The sequence below is a fragment of the Populus nigra genome, chromosome 6 (assembly GCF_951802175.1).
Source record: "Populus nigra chromosome 6, ddPopNigr1.1, whole genome shotgun sequence".
In the NCBI taxonomy this organism is placed as follows: Eukaryota; Viridiplantae; Streptophyta; class Magnoliopsida; order Malpighiales; family Salicaceae; genus Populus; species Populus nigra.
This window is the reverse complement of record NC_084857.1, coordinates 11216198-11240262: the sequence shown is the minus strand read 5'-3', so window position 1 is coordinate 11240262 and position 24065 is coordinate 11216198. Positions and strand designations below refer to the sequence as shown.

Genomic DNA, 24065 nt, shown 5'->3' with positions numbered 1-24065 from the left:
CAACAACCATGCCATCTACCTTTTTCCAATCACGTCGTAGTCTCCTGCCATCGTCTTGTAGGAGTAAAAAATTGCCATGGTTATGACCTGCGAGTACAGCAAGCATTGGAGGTTTCTGGGGTGGGTCTGTAATTCATGCAAGAGTATTTTGTGTTTTGTTTTTTTCCTTTTAAAAAAACGATGACATTATGTGTTTATATGCACCTTATAATCATCTGGTGTAAATTATTATAAGTATGTTTATTTTTATGTTTTAAAAGTATTCTTTAAAAAAATTATTTCTTTAATTTAAATTAATAATTTTTTATATTTTTAGATTATTTTAATATTTAAAATAATTTTTAAAAATAAAAAAAAAATTTAATATATTTTCAAATAAAATTAAAAAACAATTTCTATAACAATCTCAAACAATGTTTCCCTTGAGTTGTAAGGGCTCCCAATGGCTAGCCTGAAAGGTAATACATTGGAAATGTCCTGGGCTATTTGCTATGTTTTCTTAGATGCTTACTGGAATATGATTTTCAGGAATATAGTTGCTGGTGATCGGATAATGAAGAATGTGATTTTATGAGTTCAGTTGGATATTGCCGGATAACAGGCCTAGGCATCTCGGCCCATCATCTGGGCTTAGGATTTAGAAATTCTTTTATCTGCCAAGGCTATCTCCCATCCAAGCCGGATCAACAATTTAGTAAATTAAAAATTTTATTTTTTAAAAAATATTTTTAAAACACAAAAACAAATAATATTTTAAAAAATTAAATCCGAATTGAACTAAATTCGGGTGGAAGACTCGCTTGCCCTGTTGCCTGGCCAATTATTTTACCCTCTTTTATTGGGGATAGAAGGGGGTAAAATTGTTATATAATAATATATTTTTAAAAGAAAAAATAATAATATTGTTATTGGGAAAATTGTCAGGGAGGGGCTTCTGTGAGAGATGCGAGAGTTTATTGGGGATTTTTGATTGATTTGATTTTCTTGATTACTCTAAGTCAAAGCATGGATGCGTTTTTTTTATATAAAAAAAAAACTGGCTAGAATAAATTATTAATTCGTTCTTGAGAAATGAATTAATTAGTCTTTTTTTTTTAAAAAAAAAAACCAGCTTATTGTGCTTAATCTAGCATTACTTTGTTTCAAATTATATCTTATTTTCTCGTCAAACTTTTCATGATATTTATTTATGGTTTAAAACTAAAATAAATTGGAAAAAAAATATAAAATGGATGGAAAGGACTAACTAATAAGTTTTTGAAACAAAAGGAACTAATTAATTCATTTCTCAAGATTAGATGAATTGTTGTGTAATTCACTCGAGATGGATGGATGCATACACTACATCGACAATAATAATGCATACCACAACTTCTATACACTCATTTTTTATGCGAAAAACGTTAGCTTTCAAGTTTGCCAAACTTAATTATTGCGGGGATTTTATGTTTCCTTATAGTTTTTGTTTTTCAAACTGTTCTTTAATTTATTTTTTATTTGAAAAAAATATTAAATTGAATTTTTAAAATGTTTTTCAATAATTTTTATATATTAATATTGAAAAAAAATGAAAAAATATTTTAATACATTTATAACTAAGAAAAATAATTAAAACACACCTTATTGTATATTATCAAATGCACACAGAGTATCTACCTCAAATAAGAAACTTCTAAACAAAATGTTGAGGAGATGATTGGATAGTGGGCCGCAAAGTAGTCCAACTATTAGCCTCTAGTTCTTGTAAATTGGATTAACTACGGGATGCACTCCACTATTCTAGTCCTGTTTTTGTTGTTTTGATTCTTACTCTGAAAATATTTCGCAGCATAGTAGTGAATATTTTTTAAATAATTTTTTATGTTAAAATATATATTAATGATTTTTTAAAAAAAAAATTATTTTTGACATCAGCACATCAAAACGATCCAAAATATATAAACCATATTAAATTTTAATAAAAAAAATTGAATTTTTTAGAAACACGGTTTGCACCGTATTTCCAAACGCATTCTAAATAAATTAAAAGGGACTAAAATCAACTTGCAAAACCAGACTTTGCAATTTGCGTTGCAAGGATTAATTGTTAACAACTTTTTATTATTATTAATAATATAGATGTTTGGATCGTTTGAGTATATCTCGATTAATTTCATGTGCTCTAAAATTTAAGTATTAACAACCTTTAATCACTTTGATCTAGTACTATCTACCTTTCAGGTATAATTGCAATCGAAATTCAATACTTGTACTGTTAAATTGTGGTTTAAGCAACATGCAGACGTTGAAGGTAAGAAAACAAAGCTTTAATTAATCATTGATGGAATTTCAAGAAAACTTACATTCATTGATGAGAAGCTTGGTACATCAACTGGAACCTTCTCTTAAATGTTCTTCAGCGAAGTTCAGAGTAATGGAATGGTTTGGCGCTTGTTATTAGGTTGTAGGGATTTGTGTTTCAAATTATATTTTATAAAAAAATTAATTATTTTTTTAAAATTATTTTTTTAAAATTATTTTTTTTAAAATTATTTTTTTTAAAATTATTATTTTTGATTTTTTGAATTGTTTTAGTGTGTTAATATGAAAAAATAATTTTTTAAAAATATATTATTTTAATGTATTTTCTAAACACCTCTGTAAATGCTTTGAATGCAAAGAAATAACTTAACAATTTATAATTAAAGAATTTACATTAATTTGATGATTATTTTTTATTACAACCACGCATGAGAATTCTTTGACGCATAAACATGAATGGGTGTATTTTTAGTCATTTATGTTTTTTTTTTTTTTGCAATGAAACTCCAAACCTACTGGATTATAAAGGAAATTGCAAGTTTACAATTACAGCCCTCCTAATTACCAGCCTACAAGATATTTGCCTCCAAGTTATAAATTGGTTCGAAGTTTTGGGGAAGCGAAAATAATTTGTTTGTCTGTGAGATTTTCGGTGACGCGGAATAGGCAATGCTCGAAGATACATCAAACTGCCTAAAGAGATATATAATAATAACCAAACATGTGATAATTTTCTTTTTATTCTTTTTTTAAAAAAATTATTTTTTTATTTTTTTAATCTTTTAAAATATTAGTATCAAAAATAAATTTTAAAAAATAAAAAATATATTATTTTAATATATTTTTAAATAAAAAATATTTTAAAAACCGAATGATGCTAGAGGCTTTAAAGCTGTTTTTAAAAAGATTTATTAAAATTTTAAATTGCTTTAATATACTAATATTAAAAAATATTATTTTAATATATTTTTAATTAAAAATTATTTTAAATTACAATCACTAACTCAATTCCAAAACAACTATTTAGCGGTTGGATGGCTTTTGTTTGCAGGTGGAAAGGCGGAAACCAGTCAGTATCGTTGATTAGACTGGCCGTAGTGAACATCAATAGCGAGAGGCTACAGAAACTTTTAATTAATACTAAGATCAGCACCGAATGAATTATCCTCGTTGTTATTTTATGGCGTCTCGGGAGACTTCATCCATGTTTTCTTCTTCTTGACTTGCACGGCTTGACTGTTGATTTGATTTGGAGTTTGCCATGATTTTAGCGGTTAGCCTTTTATTTTTCTGTCATCAAACACATCAGCAAGACCTTTGCTGCTATCAACAAAATGACGAAAACGCTTATTAAGAGAGTGTTTGGCAGTGTGGTTGCGGGTGCTTTTCAAATAACTTTTCGTGCCAAAATACATGTCAACAATATTTTTTCATTTTTTAAAAATCATTTTTAACATCAGCACATCAAAACGATCCAAAACGTACAAATCATATTAAATTTTAGCAAAAAAAAAAACAAAAAATTTTCAATTTTTTTGGGAACGCGGCCGCAGCCGCGTTCCCAAACGGTCCCTAACTAATGGAAAGACACCATGGTTGTGATCGGGGGCGAATGTAGAATAATTTAATTTCTAGGGCTCAAAATCAGGATAAATTTAATTTTTTTGTAGGGATATTTAGCCCTGGATGATTTTTTTTTTAAAAAAAAAAACTGCCCAGGCTCCCACTTATTCTCTGTCTCCACTTCTGATTGTGATTACTCGTAATATAAATTTATTTTTAAACAGTTTTTAAATGAATTTTTATATTTTTAAAATAAAAAATAAGTATTTCTTTTTATCTCCTTTACTCTAACATTACCAGCATGAGTCACTTCATGAACGCATTTTCTCGGATTAGGGAGGAGATTAGTGCCAAAAGGAAGGAGTTATTACCTTACAGTACTGTTACCGTATGATAATCACAAACATAGTGAGTACCTGCACATAGAACGGTTAAGGGGCTGTTTGTGTGGCAAGACAACGCTAATTGAAAAGCATTTTTTTTTTTGTAAAGATTTGATTTTTTTTTTGTTTTTAAATATAATATATTTTTAAATAAAAAATATTTAAAAAAACAACAACAGAATATCAAATAAATTCCAAATCATCCCAGTGTACCTTTTTTATTTATTAATCAAACTTAATAGATAGGCCCTAACCTTGAAGAATTTAATTAAACTGTTTAAGAGAAAAATACTGTAGCGGTAGAAGAAATTAAGATAAATCCTCCATCTTTTATTTTGAGATTGAGTTTATATTTGGTGGCGTTGCCTGTTCCCTTCTCATACCATCACAGAATGTTTTTCATTAATTACAAATAAATAACCAACATGCGCATAAATACAATAGGATATCGGAAAACATTTTTCATCGCCTGGTCCCCTTTTAAATCTCTGATAATATAAATATAATCTTTGATAATTAAAAAAACGAATAGCTAAAATAATTTATGATCTTTGTAATCAATAAAATTCATTCATTTTTTGTTTTGTTTTGTGGTTAAGTAAAGCCTTTTACATCAGGATTAAATTCACCCATCTACCTTAAAATAAAAATAAATTATAATCACCTGGTATGCGAGTAATAAGAGTTTAGGTCTAGAGGGTTTACTCTTTTTATATGATGGTCATTAGAGGATTATATGGTTGTTAACTTCAGGACTCGTAAAATTAATCAAGGTACGCGCAAATTAATCCGGACATTCACATTAATAATAATTAAAAAATAAATTATCCATATTCAAATTAAAAAATTCATGAAAGTTTTACTTTCTATCACCTTGTGAGATTCGAAAAGGTGTAGTAAGCAAAAGATACTGCAAGAATCATCAAACCATCATTCGTGATAACTTTTTCTAAATTTACAATTTACATTTTCTCCCTTGTTTTGAATATGAAAAGATTATAGCAATTATAAACGATAATTGGCAGCCATGTAATGAGTTTTTATTATATTTTATTAATTATTAATCAGATTAAAATTTAAATATTTATATTTTATTTATCTAATTTCAGATATTAAAACCATTCGTTAATTTCAGTTGATCTACATGGAATTCGATTTAAATTACAATACCTAATATAATTTAACCCTTTTCTATTCTTGGCACGGGAGCATATGCTTGAATAATTCTATCCTCTTTTCTTCCGGGGTATTAAAGCAATTTCGACAAGTGCACATTTGAAAAAGATTTCAGCTTTCTATTTTTAATTTATCGTCCATCGAAACTTGAGAGAGAGAGAGAACTAGTTTGGTGGCGTTGCGACGGCGGGTTCTCTTATCTGAGAGAGAAGGCACGGTAAATGCTCCACTGACCAAGAGAAGAGATCTCCACGCAAAGCAAGCTCCTTTCTCTCTGTTTCTTTTTTCTTTCCTAGATCTGCAATTAGTCTAACCTTTAAATATTATTATTTAGCTACCTCTACAGAATTATTTCACTGAAAAAAAAACCCCCTTCTTGCTCTAATTTCGTGATAATTATCATCACGGAAATTAGAACACCTTCTATTAATTTTTATTTATATTAATAGGAGGGATTTTTTTTAACTATTTAATTATAATTAAGAAGAAGACGAAGATAGAGGGGTTTTTTCTGTGATTTTGATCGGAGCATGTTTTGATGGTAATGGGGTCTGACAAAGAAGCAAAGGCCTCCTCTTCTCAAAACATGGACATGTCTATCGCAGGCAAGCTACTTCCTCGCTCTCTTTCCGCTCTTACTTTCATGATTTCGATTTCAAGTTATGTCTTTCCTTTTTGTATTAGAAAAATCATCCGTGAATTGAACTGCTATGAATTTTACGTCGATTTGAACCTTTTGGATTTTCCATGTAAGCAGATCGATGATCTAACTGCAATTGAAAATTTTCTGTTTTGAATATCTTGTGCCTTCATTTTTCGAGGTTTCCATGTGGTAAAGTTTATTTTTTTATCCGTTTTATTTTGGCGGAACAAGGTGGAAATGATTAGGTGAGCGTGCAGGTAATTTAATTTAGCTCAGCATATTGACAGTAGAAAATGTGTATGATAGAGAGAGCTCGTGTTGCTGCTTGTTGGCCTGCTTCCGGTTGAAAAGGAAAACCAGGAACGCCATACAATATGAAGTTTTGAGGGAATGAATTTTTGTACCTGCCAAATTCTATGGCCTGAGAGAATTGCTGTATTTTGCAGGTCTTCACGAAAGGCATCAGCAGGAACTCGAGAATTTGACGATGACTGGACAACCCTTCAAAACATTGAAGTTTTTTGTTTTGGCTATGGTTCAATACTGTAAGAGATCAGTATTCTACCTTTTGGCTAAAGGTGGTTGGCTAATGCTATTAAGCACAGTGGTAGCAGCTGTTGGAATTGTGCTTGTGACCATTGACGGCCCTCATGAAAAGGTATTGCAGCGTATAGAAAATTGTAGGTACTTTGAGTTCACTTAAAGTTATGTTCCTATGGATGAAATTATAAGTGAAAGGTTATGTTTCGTATGTTCTTGGATTGCTACTGCCATGGTACTATAATGTTCCCTATGGTCAAACCTTTTCCCATGCGTGTGAATATATTAAGATCTGCATATGCTGTTTATCTCTCTCACTGTGAGCATTCATGCTGTTCCATAATTAACCACTCTACTTCAAATTTACAGAGTGGGATTTTGCTTACTTGCTGTGTCATGTTTCTGCAGCATGTCGAGGAACTTTCTAATTATCTGCGATTTGGATTGTGGTGGATTGCCCTTGGCGTTGCATCATCTATCGGTCTTGGTGAGCAAAATTTACTTTGATGAATATAAAAAAACTCTGGCATTGGGAACAGTGAAGAGTGTCGGCAGCTATATGAGTGCTTCGAATTTGGGAGCAACTTTTGGTGCACGTAATTATTGATAATGTTTTTGCCACAAGTTAATTTAGTACGAGTTTTTTTCTTAGTTTTGTATTCCAAGGTTTTCAAAATCATAAAATCCAACATTGTAGCTGGACAAGTTTATCATCCTCTTTATCCTTGCCTGATAAACTCTAGTTGCATGGTAGTTAGGCTGTGCCTTGTGCTTGTAAAGTGTGTCCATTTACTTCTCCCATGATTTTTGGTCTATTGTTTTGGCTTCATTCACATAAATTAATTTAGATCTGCAATTCACCGAACTTGATCTCTTATCTCTTCTTTTGTTTGTTTTCTTAAATTTTATTTCAGGATCTGGTTTGCATACTTTTGTTCTTTATTTGGGTCCTCACATTGCCTTGTTCACGATCAAGGCAATGCAATGTGGCCGAGTTGATTTAAAAAGTGCTCCATATGATACAATACAGCTGAAAAGAGTTCCTTCATGGCTTGGCAAAGATTGCAAGGAGTTTGGGGACCCAATGTTTCCATTCTCACATGGATTGCGGGTTCCTATTATCAGCATTTTGTTCCAGGTCCAGATAGAGGCTATTTTGTGGGGCGTTGGGACTGCACTTGGGGAGCTTCCTCCTTATTTTATCTCAAGGGCAGGTATGCGCTAAGTTTCTGCATTTGTAATACATTTATCTGGTTAAAAAAATTGCTGAGAATGAAATGCTTATCTTCTGATCTTGTGACCATCCATATGCACTGAGGTTGATGTCATGCTATCAGACTGAATTTCTGGATTAATATGATAGTTTGGGGTATCAGACATGATTTTCTTCACAGATTATACAGAGGACTATTTTGGTTTTTCCACTTTTGAGATTATATGAAACCTAGGATCTTTAAACCCCATTTATTACTAGGGATGACAATTCAATCCGAACCTAATAGATATCAACCTGAATAGATGGATATTTTTTCGATTGTTACTTTACCCAATGAGTAGTGGGTAAGGTATGAATATTGTCAAACCCGACCCAAAACTTGTCCGAACCTAACCCAAAATATATTTTTACACTATATTGATATATTTGTAGAACATTTAGATTTTTTTTAATACAATATGATATATACACATCTTAATATTAAAATAAAACACGGATATTATATTTATAATTTTATAATTTAAATCTGATTATTATTATTGGATCATAAATAATAATTAGATAATGAATACCCATATAGATAACCGAAATCTGATGATAGTTTATGGATATCTAAATTTTTTACTTGATAGGTAACGGGGTAGGGTACGTATATCAAGAAATATGACCCGCGGGTGCCCATTGCCACCCCTATTTATTACCGAACATGTTTCTATTACTATTATCAACAACAACAACAACAACAACAACAACAACAACAACAAGGCCTCAATCCCTACTAGTAGGAGTTGGCTGTAACCAAATCCACCTCAATATCAAGATGCACCTCAATATCAAGATGTTGAAAGAAAAAAAGAAAACAATATCATGGGTTATTATTCTCAAGTGCATATCTGATTCTTTTTTTTTTCTTTTTTTTTTCCTTTATGAGACAACTGTTTATTCTATCTGTTGTCTTTGGTGAGAGTATGGTAGTTGCCGAACATGAGTTTTGATTTAATATGTTTACCTCTCAGCATAATTGTTCTTGCAAATTGATGTATTTGATTTAATATGTTAAGCTCTCAGCATAATTGTTCTTGCAAATTGATGTATTTGATTTAATATGTTAACCTCTCAGCATAATTGTTCTTGCAAATTGATTACATCGCTTTGAGCAGCACGTATATCAGGTAGCAAGTTGGAAGCCATGGAAGAATTGGATGCTTCTTTAGATGAAAATAGTGGAATCATAGCTACTCGCCTCACAGCAATCAAACATTGGCTTCTGACCCACTCTCAACATTTGAACTTCTTCACGATTTTAGTGCTTGCTTCGGTTAGTGCAATGCCCATCTATATTTTATACTATTAAGTTTTTTCTGAAAATAGCTCTGATCGTTCCACGAGAGACTTTTTTTTGTTCTCTTGGTACTCATGCCTGCATTAAGATCCTTATTGACTCTTCCTAGTTGAAATGTTCTGACATGCATTTAATTGCCCTTTTTAAACCTGTTTAATGTTTGTAATCTATCCTCACAGGTGCAATATTTCCTTAATAATTTGACATTGTTTCAGTGTTCATGTGGGGCAAATACCAGGTCTGATAACAAATGGGCTTGGCTTCTTACAATTTTTAAAATTTTGTACAAATTACAAATTATATTTTTAGATAATATTGGCTCTACTCTTACTGTTTTCATTGTATTTATGAGGTGTGCTTTTCATGAAACATAAGAACAAAGTAATTTTATTCTTCTATGCCATCCGATACATGACATTGGTACTAACAAGTCGATGTTGATTAGTATCTGTTCATGCCATATTCATTCCTTATTAATGTGCAACTTGCTGATGAGTTATACTATTTTTAGGTGCCAAATCCTCTATTTGACCTTGCTGGCATTATGTGTGGACAATTCGGTGTTCCATTTTGGAAGTTCTTTGCAGCAACATTGATTGGAAAAGCAATTGTTAAAACTCACATACAGGTTTGTGATATATCTAAGTTTTCTTTATATCTCTCAGACATTTTAAAAACTTTCAGCTTATAATAAGTTTTAGGTGCTTTTGTGCTTGAAGCTTCAATTCTGTGATTGGTGTTTTGACCATCGTAGTTCTCTTAGCTTGGTATAGATGAATTTTTAGCATTGATAATATTGTTAAGTACTTTAAAATATGGTGGGAAAATGGAAATCAAGAGTTGAAATTAACATTGATCTGCTAAAAGGTGGTGTTGGATGGTGCTTTATTCTTGAATTGCTTGTGATCGGACTCTTGGTCGATTGTATTTTTGGCAGACGATTTTCATTATTTCTGTTTGCAACAATCAACTTCTTAACTGGATAGAGAATGAGTTGATCTGGGTACTCAGCCTTATACCTGGTTTCGCTCCTGCTTTGCCTCACCTCACGGCAAAACTTCATGCAATGAAGGAAAAATATATGGCACCTGCACCTCCTGCATCCTCAGATATGAAGGTACCCTGATTGACCACAATAGCTACATCTAGATGGTTCTTGTATAAGTTGACTGTAGGGTGCAAATTTTTTTTGCATTCAAATGCTTTTAATTAATTTTTTTTGCATTCAAATGCTTTTAATTAATTTTTTTTGCATTCAAATGCTTTTAATTCTCAGCAATATTGCGTTGATTGTCAGGTCTGTTTCTAATTTACATGCCCTCTTTGTTCATTCATCCCCAGGTCAAAAATTGGGATTTCTCATTTGCTGGAATGTGGAACACGGTTGTATGGCTCATGCTCTTAAACTTCTTTTTTAAAATTGTGAATTCAACTGCACAGAGTTATCTGAAAAAACAGCAGGAAAAGGAGATAGCTGCATTGACAAATAGTGCATCAGCTTTGACACATTCAGATTAGGAGCCTGACCGAAAGAACTATGACACATGCATTTCTGTTTTTCTTCCTTTTTTTTTTTCGTTTTTTCAATTAGCTTAGGGAAGTTAAAGTAACAGCTCTTTCGTAAGTCTCTGAAAATCTGTCTACATCAGCAAGTTCCTGGTAGAAGCTTGTATAAAATAGGAACACGATGGCCAGTGTCATACTGGGAGAGGCATTATTTTGGGTAGTTGTTCACCCATTGGTAAGAACTGTTGACATGTTAGCGGAAACTTACTATTATTATTCTTTGGAAATGCAAGACAAATTATCTGGTGATTGATCGTCAAGTGCTTAAACTTTTCGGATTCTAATATAACGCTGTATGGTTTCGTCAATGGGTTTGCATGCCTATGCTCTGAATTTTAGCCTCTCTTTTACATGTGGATTCACCATCTCAGAATTTGTTTGATGCCATTGAATGTATAATGGGCGTATTCCGCATGCTTCAGAACTTGTTAGACAGCAGAGAGTACTTTCTTCTCTCTTACCAAAGTTCATACAAAAACCTCTTGAATCCAGGAATGCTGTGAGAAATAAAACTTTCTAATTTTTGAGGTTGGTGGTTAGCAGTGTGCCAGCTTGACTCGGAGGAGTACCGCACGCTGGTAAAAACTTTTTGCCAATAAAATCTCTTGAACTTGTTCTTACAGTTTTACGAGTCAAGGTTTCAGGATGAGAACAATCTGTCTCCTCCTCAGCTGCCAAAAAACGATAATTAATGATTATAGAAATATAGAATGACATGCAATCATCAATTACGTAATGCTTTGAATTATATATATTCTCAATCCGAAAGGGAAAAAAAATATAAAATCACCATCAACAGAGGTGAGAAATTGAATATTATTGATAATTAATGATAAAAAAAAATTGATAGAAAGATATATTGAAGAAATAAATATTATGCATGGACATAATAAACCCAATTAAAAATATAAAGACATTACCTACTACATGGATTAAATCATTTATTCTTGTTATAGTCAACAAATGCAATTATTTTGCGTAATGATTGCTGGATTCCCATGAAAGGTCGCGTCTATGTGATCAAAAATGAAATGAAAAACACAGGGAAACCATCGTTGACTAGAAAAATGAGGGATGATAAAGAAAAGATTTGGGAAAATGGAAAGAACATGCAACCAAGAACTAATTATTGCGTTGCATCAAGAACAAAGAAATGAACTAGCAGTTTTTATGGACTGATTATTTTTTATTTCTAAAAAAAAAAACTGTCGTTGACATACATTTTGGAGTAAAATTCAAATTCACTCATGATAGGTAATACTGAAAAATATCTCTCACGCACAAAAATTATCAAATGAAAAAAAAAAAAAAAAAAAACGAAAGGAAAGGAAAGCTCTCACGAGCATCCCATCTTCTTCCACGTCATAAAGAATTACTCACTATACCGAGAATTTATTCTCCTTCCTCGTATAAAGATAGAATTTATGAATAACTTTTATGTTGAAATTGAAATTTATGTGAGGAAAGTGAGTACAAACATGTCTAATAATTCCTCCATTTGTTTTCAAGAATTGTGGTTACACTCTAGATTGCTGTGAATTTACTTTTTATTGTTGTTTGAAGAATATTTTTTTAAATAATTTTTTATTTGAAAATATATTAAAATAATTTTTTATTTTTTTATTTTTAAGATCTACATATTAAAACTATCAAAAAAACGTTAAAAAAAATTCAATTTCATATTTTTTTAAAAACATTTTTGAAAAACAACTAAAAACAAAAGTACATAAACACCTGAAAAGTAATCTAGTTTTTCTTTTTTAGATTCTTTTTTATAATTGATATTTTTTTAATTCTATCATTTTATAAAATAATCCAAATCTCATATGTTGGGTCATAAGTTTCATGTGTTAACACAACTTGACATTATCTATTATTATTATTATTATTTGTTGCTGTTTTTTTATTATTATAATATTAAATTAATTGAGGTTTAAGCTAACTTTAAGTTTCTGTTAATTTTTTTAAAAATATTTTTACATATTAAAAAAAAAAATCGGCTGGCTGTATGTTGCGTGCCGGGCCTTCAATGGGTAATATATATAATCTGAGAGGCAATTTGTTTTTGCAAAACTATCTAAAAACCAAAAATCGAAACCGGAAATATTTTTAGATAGTTTTTTTTTACTTTTAAATGCTATTTAATATAAAAGCTTGACAATACAAGCAATAACAAAATTTAATTATTATTAACAAAAAGTTAATTCAGTAGTCACTTCCTTACAAAGCAACATTTTTAGCTATAACAACGATTTGTTTTTTGTTTTGATTTAATTTTTTTATTTAAGATTTTTTGCTATAACATTTTTGTTTATTAGGAATTAATCCAGGTTTACAAAGATTTTGTTATGTTTATTAATTGATGTTTTTTTAATTTTTTTTTAATATTCGATTGGTTGAGAATTAGATTTCATAATTTATTTCAATTAATTTTTTTATGGGGTTATTTCATTCTCATGACCAGGATTATGGTTTTGATAAATATACGAGCTGACTTGGAATATTTTTTATGTCCTACCAAGTTAATCGAGTCATATTTATTCTTCACAAGATTTAACTATTTTTTACTGTAAAATATGTTAGGGATACTTAAATGTTTTTTTTATATATTCAAAAAACTTACAACGTAAACTGCAGTGAAGCACAGAGCGATGATCTAATTCAGAACCGTGGTATAGTAATTTTTTGAAGGTAAATTTTTATCTATGAAAGTACTTTTTCTCCGTCAAGGCATAATCACATGATGGTAATGAAGAAAGAATTTTTTGGGAAAAATAAAAAGTTTGGTATGATAAAATCTTCTGCTCGTGCCTGAATGAAGCCATGCGACTGAAATGTTTGTCGTCTCATGCCTCGTGGTGAGCTATTTATTATATTTATTTTGGAGATTATATATGTATATGACATGATTATATATGTGTTTGTAATACAAATCATGTATTTTTATAAGAGTGCACGTATTTGGATTGAAAAATATTAAAATGGTATTTTTAAAAATGACATTTCATGTTTTTAATACCAATATATTAAAATCATTTAAAAAATTCAAATCTTAAAATGTACTGTTTTTATAGCTCATATGTATTTTAAAAATGCTCTTAAACACTGATTACATATCACTAACTGTAGAAATGATTGTGTGTATTTCTAATACCAATATGTTAACCTACGTATTAGCATGACAAATTGCTATATTAATCTCTTAAACACCCTCTTAATATACACATGGAAGGACATAATCCTGGGTGTGATTACGTTAGCTTCCTCAAATGTTCGAAAGCAGCTGCACAAGCGCAATAGTGAAGTGGGCATGGGTGGGTCGCTCTTTCCATTTTAAAATGATTCTCTTGTGGGACCTTAAACCCTTTAAAAGGGTTCAAAATAACAAGGGACAGAAATTAAGGGGCAATCATGCTAAAAGAGTTAAAGAACACCTGAGATTTCAGAAATGGCCAAGATCCAAATATTCTCATCACCTCCGAACACTTGCACGATGATGTTCCATCATGTTCGGGAGTGTATTATATATTGTTTTTTTAAAATATTAAATTAATAAAAAATATTAATTTGAATCTTTTAAAAAGAATTAAATTTTTTTAAAAAAGACAGAGATAAACTGTAATGCAAAACAAAACATTCGTATCATGGGCAAGTAATTTCAATTCTACTTTGGAGTACCCACTTCACCTTCTCTCTCTCTCTCTCTCGAACAGACACACGTCACTCTCCATTAACTGTAAGATGTTGCCGCGTTAAATATAAATAAAAGCTGAAGAGGATAAAAGAGAGGTGGGGTAACACGTGTAGAAGAGATGAGCCTGCAAGATCACACTTCCAGGCAGGATATACACATCAGCACATACGTCGCTATTCTAGAACATGGGCCCCAAAGCTGTCTTGTAATGGGGACCACAAGCGAGGGCCACTTTGGTAGCAAATCATATCTTTCGTTTGCAGTATTTTAATTTCTCCCGCGAACCTTCCCTTTGCTATCCTGGGCTTTGGCTTTGGGGGTCTCAACAGAATCATCTAGACACAATTGCAACCTTAAGGTGTGATGTTTATAAAAAATCTTGAATTTATCTTATCTTCAAATTATTATTTTTTATTTTGATATATTGATATAAAAAATAAATATTAAAAAAATATTATTTTAATATATTTTTAAATAAAAAATACTTTTAAAAATCGATCCTCCTACAATCATCTTATGCACCTGCAGACATACACTAAATCTAGTACATGCTTCCTCCTTTTAATTTACAGCAAAGATAACTACATACCACAGAGCACCCCTCTGAAAAAACAAGAAAGAAAGAACAAACAAACAAACAAATAAAGACAATTACAGAGCAATACATTGTGAGAGATGACGTAATCACATTCAATCCACAAGAATGGGCAACGGCAACGTGTAAGACAAAGACCATAAAGTGACAAACCCCTTTTCAAGGGTCAAGAGATGACGTGGCAGTACTTCACGATTTCGCAAAGGCAAAGCTAGGGTTTTATGCAACATGGACACTACACTAATAAGTGAAAAACCAAATAATTGCAAGCCAAAATCGGAGCTCTTGTTTTCAAGTTTGAACCTCTTCCTCAGGTAAGGTGCGCCGGTGTATCTGCAAAACAACCTCTCTCAACAAATATGACAAACCATCACCCCCTCAATTCAATACAGCAAATCCCACCATGTTCTATAAACCTAGCACGACTAAATTGTCCCAGAAATTAAAATATGACATCATCACACAAGAAAAACAAGGATGGAGACAGATATTAAATAAAAAAATTGGGTGGGTTTACTTTTATATGTGCAAGACATAATTCATATACACCATCCACTGCACGATATATATGTTGTTTTAGAAGATACTGCCTAATGCGATTTCAGGAAAATAGAATTAGACCCCATAAAAAAGGGATGGAAAATCTAGCACAGTGGAGAGAATAACTGACCCATGAGAGGGAAAGGTAGTTCTTTTTCTTCACCTTTCCACGTCCATCTTTCCTCTTTTTCTCTACAAAAACACTTGAACCAATCTCTTCCCATGTCTTTTCATTCCCAGCCTCTCGTCATCAAACCAATCAAATTTAACTAGACCTGACCATCAACCTTGTCAGCCTATAGACACAAGTGTACAGAGAGAGATAATACGCACGGCGAGCAAGTCCAGTCAGCAGACACCATTACTGCCCCCATTGGTTCAACTTCCTTCTACCAAAATTTGGGTTCGGATCCACACGGCGTGCTTCCTTGAACATTTCTCACCCCTTCATTCTGCCAGAAGGTATTCAAAATGTCATTTCCTTGGCTTGTTAATTGCTTTCCCTTCATAAATAGAAAAATCCCCAATCAAACCAATCTACTAGTCTTTTTCAATCTTCTCCGATCCGCAGGTTGCCATCTAAAGCACCAGGCACATGATTCTATTCGCCAGCAGGTTGTTTCTTCTCTGCCGGTTTCACCTGAACCACAGTGGGAACAGAATGGACATAAGCGAAGCCAGCAGGTAAAATCTGATGCGGCTTTCCAGCGGGATGTGCAGCAGCAAATTGGGAATGGATAAGACCCTGTGAAGGTAAGCCACCTCCTTTCATATTGTTAGCAGCTGCCTTTGCAGGATCAGTACTGCTGGTAAAGGCAAGTGTGACTGGAGGACATAATGACAACATCCCTGTAGAGGAGGTAGCTGAAGTGCCTTGTAATTGCTGCTGCTGATCACTACGGTGTCTTTGGAGATAAAACCCACCACCCGCTGGTGTAGTATTTGTTGAACTTGCCGCATGTTGAGCTTGGGCTTGCATATAAGAAGCATTAGTGTACATTAGCGGAGCCTGATGGAATGCATGCTTTGATAGCGGCTGTTGATGTGACATTTGAGGCTTTGTACCAGAGTTAGATGAAGAGGTGTTGTGAGGATGACCAAGGATTGATGGAACATTTCTTCCCCCAACTGGAGACGATTTTTGCACAGGTACTGATGCAGAGTTGGATTGTTGAGATGATAACGTAGAAGATTGACCACCTTTGTTAACCGTGGAAGCGGATGTCCTCGGACTTCCACCTGCACTCTTAGAAATTGATGTTGTGGGAGAACCAACCATCATCGGAGGAGATGGGGATTGGTTACTGCTGGGATTTGGTTGCCCTTGTGGCGAAGCAGATGGTTTTTGGTTAGCCGCAAAAGATATCTGTGTGTGACCTCCTTGTGTTCGGCCTTGTTGTTGGGGAAGATTTTTGAGGGTTGGTGAAGCTGGGGTTAGAGATGGAGAAGGAACTTGAGAGGTGGTGGTCCTCACGGAATTTTTCCACTGGGGTGATTGAGCAGGGCTACTGCTGTTTTGAACAAAATTTTGAGGAAAAGCAGAAAGTGCATTAGGGAACTTGGTGGCCATGGCTGATGATGATGAAATATGATCGGGATAAGCACTTCCATTGCTAGTTGCTGGGGTTTTACTACGAGAGGAAGCTGCAGCCACAAATTGTTGCTGCTGCTTCTGAAGCTGAAGAATTTGCTGCTGCTGCTGCTGCTGATTCCGCTGCATCTGCTGCTGTATACTTGGTGCATTTGCACCACTGATAGTAGCTGACATAACAGAGCCAGAGGTCCGAGCAGGAGTAGTCCCAAGGTTAAGAGTTCGGGCTGAGCTATCAATGACATTGTTGACTGGCATTGTTGAAATGGGGGAGTCTGTTAAATCTGCCCGAGAGAACACAATTGACTGCCCGGCAGTTAATGGAGCCTTTACTCCTGCAATGGCCTTCCTCTCTTCTTCCACATTAGAAATGTCATTTCCTCCAGTTTTCCCTTCTTCAGAAACACGGTAATTCTTCTTCTGCTGTGCTGCTTGGGCAGCAGCAATTACGTGATATCCATGCCTTGCTGCCTCTGGGAGAAGAGCATGATTATGTGCAATTGATGAAATATCAAGTCCCGGGGAAGCAGTGGTTCCATTGATGGAAGTAAATGACATGGCAAAAGCCTGAGAGGTTGAAGGTTCAGCCCCAGCCTTAGAGATCTGTGTTTGTGGTTGCTGGGGTTTCTTTTCACTAGTATTGCCACTTGCACTATGGGCACCACCCATCGATGTGGGATTCATCAAAGCAAAGTTCGCTGGATGTATTGGCATTAAATTCTGGCCATAATGACTCATATTTGGACGGGAGACTTGACTGTCAGCAGTTGAAGGGCTGTCTTCACCACCAAATTCACTCTCGAGTTGACGAGCTTGGTGAGAAACATTCTGATTTTGCATCTGCTGCCGTTGCTGGTTTGGCAGGGAATGGGGCAGCTGGTTTTTAGGGCCAGGAAAACCTTGCAGATTTCCACCATCTCCACCAGCTCCACTGCCATGCAATCTCTGCTGCTGATTCTGCAAATGCTTCTGGGATGATGAGGAACCACTGGTAATGCTCGGATTTTGATGGCCTTGTTGGCTTTGTTGTGTCTGGGTGGATGGCTGCTGCTGCTGAAGCTGTGAAGGATGGAGCATTTGAGAAGAATAAAACGATCCATTAAACAAAGGCATTGCCTGAGGATGGGTTCCTCTATAAGCTGCTGCGGCCCCAACATGAGCAGGTATGGGAATCGGGAACGCTCCATTCTGCATAATTGCCAAGTATTGGGTTTCATTGCCTGGGAGATTCGGGTAGTTGAAGCTCATTGGTGTAGGACCAGCTATAGCTGATGCTGTGGAACTCATTGAAGCAGAACTTGAGGCACTTGAAGAGGCTACACTGCCTGCAGCAGGAGGAGACTTCACACTTCCAGGTCGGACAGAAGCTGCTGCTGCTGCTGCAGCAGCAGCAGCAGCTTGTTGTTGATTCAATGGGAAGATGAAAGTGGGTCCATGCTGGAATTTAACAGAAGGAAAACTAACACTCAAAAAACCAAAACCCATGGACAGATCACAGAGTTAAGAACATTACAACTCAAGAGACGACCATACCATGATATTACTAGCAGCACCTGGCGGCAGGGCTTGCTGGAGCAAAATCTGCTTTCTCTGTGCAGCTTCTGCAATGTTGGCACCTTGAGAATTCTTCTCCTTCCCACAGGGACCGGGAAAAATGGCAAGACTCTGTCCCTTTTCTTGCGCAGAATTCACACCTCTACCTGCATGCAAATCAGCGGATGGCACCACATTCATATTGCACGCTTTAGCCCCATATTGTAAAGCAGAACCAGCAGCTGGTGGCCAGAAAGGATTCATCCTTGTAAATTGCTGGTAACAATGAATATTCCTTGCAATGTAGCAATGTGTTGCACACCTTTTTGGCCGTGGTTGGCTAAAAATTAAATGTGGAGGCTGCAACAAGTTCACAAAGAACCCATCAGAATGGAGGAGGGATTACATTCTTTTCCAGATGCTCAAACAAGCGTTACATACCTGTATGGCTGCAGAAGACACAGTGCTTCCATCCATGGATACAACTCCTTGTAGAGGTGCCATATATCTGCCGATACGAAAATGTCATTTCCCCAGAGAAGAGAATCTAAAGCATTGTACGGCCAAAGAATGAAAGAATCAAACAACACCCAAAAGACAATACCCCATGTGAGGAAGCCCACCGGGCCAGCCAGTCATAGACATTGGCAAAGGTAAAGAACTGGATTGCGCTGAGAATGGGACAGAAAAAAGAGGAAGGAAAAAAATTGAATCAGCAACCCAATTGGAAAAATTTGACGAGAACAACAATTCTCAATTTAAAAAAAGAAAGAGGAGAGATCCGCTATTTTTTTTTTTACCAATTTTCTCTGTGTTGGGTTGCTGCTGCTGCCGCACATGCTGAAGCAGATTATTTCTACTTATAGTAACAGTGGCGCTATCTCTATCAGCCTTCCCTGGATCAAGCTGGAGATCAATATTCCTCTCTTTATTAACAATTGGCTTCTGGGATTCAACTTGTTCACCAATAACTTTTGTCTTTTTCTCTACAGGTTCCACATTTATATCTTCCTTTACAACTTTCAATGCTTTCTCATCTTCTTTGACCATCACAGGCTTCTTTTCCTGCCATATTGAACAAGCAAAAATATAAGAACCAACATCATTAATTTTTCACAAACCGCATCATAACAAACAGATAAGCAGATAAGTCACAAAAAGCAGAAAGTACAAGGTGGTCCCACTCACCGTTTCCCCATATGTGACCATAGATTTAGGATCTACGGCCACAAAATCAATCTCACTGTCCCTTTCTGGAGATGACCTTGATGGAGGAGGAGCCTGTGACTCGATGAAAATAAAAAATAAATAAATATATATATATATAGATTACAATCCCAGAAATGAATTTTCCTAGAAGAAAAGTATTAATGTTGTAAAATTGTGAATAAATCTTCACCATCAGATCTATCTGGAACTTCTCTTCTCGCTGACTATCAATCTCAGAGACCATCAAATTCCTGTAAGAAAAAATATCCGGGATAACCAAATCAGATCCCAGGGTTCAGAACAATGAAGAAGATCAAAATCAAACAAGCGTCCATTTAATCGATGCTCACGCTTTATTTGCTGTCAAACTCTCGCAATCATCACCCAATCTAAGACTAGGAGTAGATTCCTTCTTCGGAGACCGAGTTTCTTCTATCAGTCCACCCAAATCTCTACATTCTGATTCTTCAGTCGTGGGCTTAGAATCTGATATCGGATGATTCTCCAGCTTAACCGCCTCCTGCAGCTGCGCCTCTGTCATTGCGGGAGCAGCTTGATTAGCCAATAAATCATGTGAAGCTCCACCATTTTCCGCTGCAGATCCCGAGTTCTCTAAATTAGGAGAAGAATCAATTATTGCAGGCTGATCAACGTCAACCTTGGCTATTGACAAAATGGAACTATTACGAGCTGGAAAGTTTGTGGGATGCTCGTCATCATACTTGACTGGCCGCGGTCTTTTCCTCTTAGGTGCTGCAAATCGAAACCAAAACCCAAAAAAAAAAATTACATCAACACAAGGAATGAAATCAAAATGAGGAACCTTTGCTATGATCACATCCTTGTGCCTTAAAATCGCCAGAGCATTGAGGAAGAAAATGAAACCGCTTCTGCTCAAGAAAACTCACCAATTGCAGACATGGGAGCAGCAGAAGAACTAGAATTAGATGGTGGGATAGAAGATGACTGAGGAACAGTGGACTGTGAGTTGGAGATCGGTGAGGAAACTCTGGATTTAGCATCACTAGTAGTTTTATTGTGGTTCGCTTCTCTGAAATCAAACTTGATCGAATCATTTCCCATGATTTCTTGCTTTGTAGCTCCTTGAGGTTGCCTCAGCAACCCATATAACACCTCAGCGATCTCAAACTCAATCTCATCTTGTGCCGAAGTAGATTTTGAAGAAGATTTAGGAGGTCTCTGTTTCGGTCCATTAGGTTTCTACAACAGCAAAAGTAAAAGCAATCGTCAGTTTATTGACCCAAAAATTATTAAAAGAAAAGGCAAAATCCTGTAGAAATGAAGCAACGGACCATCTTCTTTTTCACTGAAGCATTGGAAGATGATGGAGGAGAGACAGGAGCCGCCGGAGAAGCTGAAGCTAACATAGCTGGTCCACTCGATCTTACCGGAGATATTGAAGCTTGACGGTGAATTTGCTCACTACCAACTCCACCACTTGAAGTCCAGCATTCATGTGACCTCTTTGTAGATGCTGCAAAAGAAAACCAAAAATCAGCAATCAGCTAAAATTGATAAATTTGCCTTTGTATATTAAATCTCTTCCACCTCTATACCTGACCGAGCTTTTCTAGGAACCGACACACCAATCATCTCATCAGGAGCCTTCCACGGTGTAACTGCAGCAGTGGTATTCGCCATCGTGGGCGCGGCTCTAAAAACTTTTGTCTGCGGCGGAAAGCTCTTCCTATGATGATGATTAGACATAGAAGAAGAAGATAAAGAAGAAGGGTTCGGTGGGAGCATCCTCATGGAACTTCCTGCAACACCAACCGCATCATCGTCATCTTCATCTTCGTCATCATTAACGCTCTCTTCGTCTGAGGTCTCGTCTCGCTCTCCATCTTCCCTATTGCTCCCGTGCATCAGTCTCTCCCCTCTCCTCCTCTTACTCCTGCCGCTAATCCGATCTCTATCTCGGTCTTTCTCACGGTCCCGGTCCCGGTCCCGGTCCCTGTCTCTATCCCGATCCCGATCTCGATCTCGATCCTTTTTTCGATCTCGCAGCTTCGTTGTTTCTTGCAACTCCACCGGTCCATCATCTTCTGCAATAACGAACACCAAAACACATCAGAATTAATACGAACGGTCTTGATTTAACAGGAGCCAAAGAGAGTTAGATCTGATGAGAAATCAAACCTGGAGAGTCTCTTAGGCTGCTACTTCTGTGTCTTCTTCTAGACAAACCATTACTAGCTGCCATACCCACTCTTCTTGCTTCTCTATTTCTATCCATCTCTTTCTTTGCCTTTCTAATAACAAATCACTTGTAATCAGAAAGTTTATCTCATCTCTCATATCACCAAGAACCACGCATAATTGAGTCTGGCTCACTGGGTTTTTCAGAAATACCGATGTATTTGATCTTATAGAACAAGTGATCTTTTTTTTTTTGGGGTAATCAAGGATTTTCGACCAAGAAAAATTTTCGGTGTTGAAACATCCTAGCTTTCACTTATCTTCTTCTCTACTTGCCCAGCCCCCCTTCACTCTCTCTCCCTCTCTTCCCTTTTGTGTTCTCGTCTTCTCAACCCTCTTTTCTAGCTATATTTCATCTCATATCACTCTGAAACTTACTGCCAAGGCCTAGTTGACGGCCACGATTTTTAGGTGTATTCCACGGTTAGATCTAAACCATTATTGCACGACACATCATACGGTTCTGATAGGCTGTCACCAACATGGCAAAATCGCAACCCTTGATACCCTGCCTCTCAGCGACCAATTAACTTTTTTATTGCATAGTATTTCCACGTGGCCGCCTTGTTTATTTCTTTATGCTCAAGCATTCCATGTTCAGTAAGAATTATTTTTTAAAATATTTTTTATTTAAAAATATATCAAAATATTATTATTATTATTTTAATTTATTTCTCGCATCATCAAACTTAAAAAAAAATTACACGATGGCCACGGAAAACGACCTCACTCACTGCCCCGATTTTGCTATTATTTTATTGCAATGGCAATTACAACAAAAAAAATATTAATATAAAATTGATTAATACTTTAATTAGTTAATTCAATGTTTGAAGAGTGAGAAAATACTGTTGCCCACGAATCACTATCAAAATTGAGAGGGCCCACTGCCCTTGAATTTCCCAAAGAGATCTCGAAACTGGCTATAACCGGTTACACTGACCTTGGTAAAAGCAACAGTACGATCACAAGGAATCTAGGTGACCGCAGAAAATATCGTTCCAACCGGTGAAATTCATTGTATTTCGGTTCCACGTTTTCTTATTTCCAATATTTCAATAAATTATTATTATTATGGTATGAGAGTAACTCAGACAAGAACATGTGGGCTCCATGTGAAAGCAATCAAAAAACTGTAATCCAACGCGTAGGATTGTCATTAGCCAGGGAAACACCCTTTTCAACCGTTGGATCACATCTGACGTGGATATCCCTTCATTTAAAACAAAATCCCAGATACCAACGAAAAAGCTAGTCCGAGCTGGCAGCACCGCACCAAAAAAACATTTGTCAGCTTTCTCATTTTGATCCGTGCGCCATATCATGGCTGTTGATTCTTTCAATCTGACGGCTGATATCAGTTGAGCAGCAGGGGAGGAAACTCGAGTCACGGTCAAGAGAAAGGGTGGGACACAGAAACAAACACAGTTAGCTGCCGATCTAGATACTAGAAAGAGAGAGAAATTATTTCCTCCCGTAGGAGGTGGCCTTATTGTCACGTTCGCGAGATGGTGGCAGCTCGTTAGGTGACGTGTACTGGGCCCCACATTTAGAACCAGAGGCGGAATATACTCGCTTGGTCAAATTTCACCGCGCAGTTAAAAGGTATTAAAAAAGCAGCATAAAATAATAATAGGATAAAAATGGAAAGGGAAAAAAACAAGTTCCCTCTGATTTCCCGCTTTCTACTCCACGCACTTATAGCGGAGAGAGTTCGTTCACATTCTGCGTGCACTAAATTAAAAAAGTAGCCGTCCAGCATGGCAGAGTCATTTTCGTTACGTGTCGGTGTTTTTATCTGCCACGTGTAGTTCTCTATCACTCTCTTCACTTGTTCGCGCCTTAGATCTTGGAGTTTTTTTTCTCGTTAAAAAAAATAGATAAAATAATATAATGTAAAAAATATTTAAAAAAATATCATAGATTAGTTCTCTGTCACTCTCTTCGCTTGTT

At 35.3% G+C, this 24065-nt stretch overlaps 2 protein-coding genes across 4 annotated transcripts; one reads left to right on the top strand and one right to left on the bottom strand.

Moving 5' to 3' along the window:
- The first annotated feature begins 5517 nt into the window (after window positions 1–5517).
- On the top strand, window positions 5518–10990 carry LOC133697586 (vacuole membrane protein KMS1-like). The gene is made up of 8 exons (XM_062120236.1): window positions 5518–6028; window positions 6513–6724; window positions 7015–7093; window positions 7521–7820; window positions 8983–9140; window positions 9676–9792; window positions 10102–10281; window positions 10506–10990. Exons 1-8 carry the CDS (start codon window positions 5962–5964, stop codon window positions 10680–10682), a joined length of 1290 nt encoding a protein of 429 aa, XP_061976220.1. The 5' UTR covers window positions 5518–5961; the 3' UTR covers window positions 10683–10990.
- A 3877-nt stretch (window positions 10991–14867) lies between these two features.
- On the bottom strand, window positions 14868–22457 carry LOC133695691 (protein TIME FOR COFFEE-like). 3 transcript variants are annotated; one of them, XR_009842515.1, is made up of 13 exons: window positions 22053–22457; window positions 21470–21958; window positions 21206–21387; window positions 20801–21113; window positions 20243–20645; window positions 20083–20143; window positions 19872–19964; window positions 19484–19748; window positions 19288–19354; window positions 19125–19191; window positions 18684–19043; window positions 15690–18587; window positions 14868–15027 (listed from the first exon to the last, which is right to left on the bottom strand). XR_009842515.1 is itself a non-coding variant. In XM_062117616.1 (12 exons), exons 1-12 carry the CDS (start codon window positions 22147–22149, stop codon window positions 16161–16163), a joined length of 4824 nt encoding a protein of 1607 aa, XP_061973600.1. In that variant the 5' UTR covers window positions 22150–22457; the 3' UTR covers window positions 15510–16160. The 3 variants fall into 3 exon arrangements, 1 of the variants encoding a protein (XP_061973600.1); XR_009842514.1 differs by lacking the exon at window positions 14868–15027 and adding an exon at window positions 15067–15352; XM_062117616.1 differs by lacking the exon at window positions 14868–15027 and having other exon boundaries at window positions 15510–18587.
- Window positions 22458–24065: the final 1608 nt, after the last annotated feature.

Coding starts and splice junctions, on each gene's coding strand:
- LOC133697586 (XM_062120236.1), top strand. CDS start 5,962: ATGGTAATGGGGTCTGACAAAGAAGCAAAGGCCTCCTCTTCTCAAAAC. Junction 6,725..7,014: donor TTGACGGCCCTCATGAAAAG/GTATTGCAGCGT, acceptor ATGTTTCTGCAG/CATGTCGAGGAACTTTCTAA. Junction 9,141..9,675: donor CGATTTTAGTGCTTGCTTCG/GTTAGTGCAATG, acceptor TACTATTTTTAG/GTGCCAAATCCTCTATTTGA.
- LOC133695691 (XM_062117616.1), bottom strand. CDS start 22,149: ATGGATAGAAATAGAGAAGCAAGAAGAGTGGGTATGGCAGCTAGTAAT. Junction 20,144..20,242: donor AGTTTGACAGCAAATAAAGC/GTGAGCATCGAT, acceptor TTTTTCTTACAG/GAATTTGATGGTCTCTGAGA. Junction 19,044..19,124: donor TGTCTTCTGCAGCCATACAG/GTATGTAACGCT, acceptor AACTTGTTGCAG/CCTCCACATTTAATTTTTAG.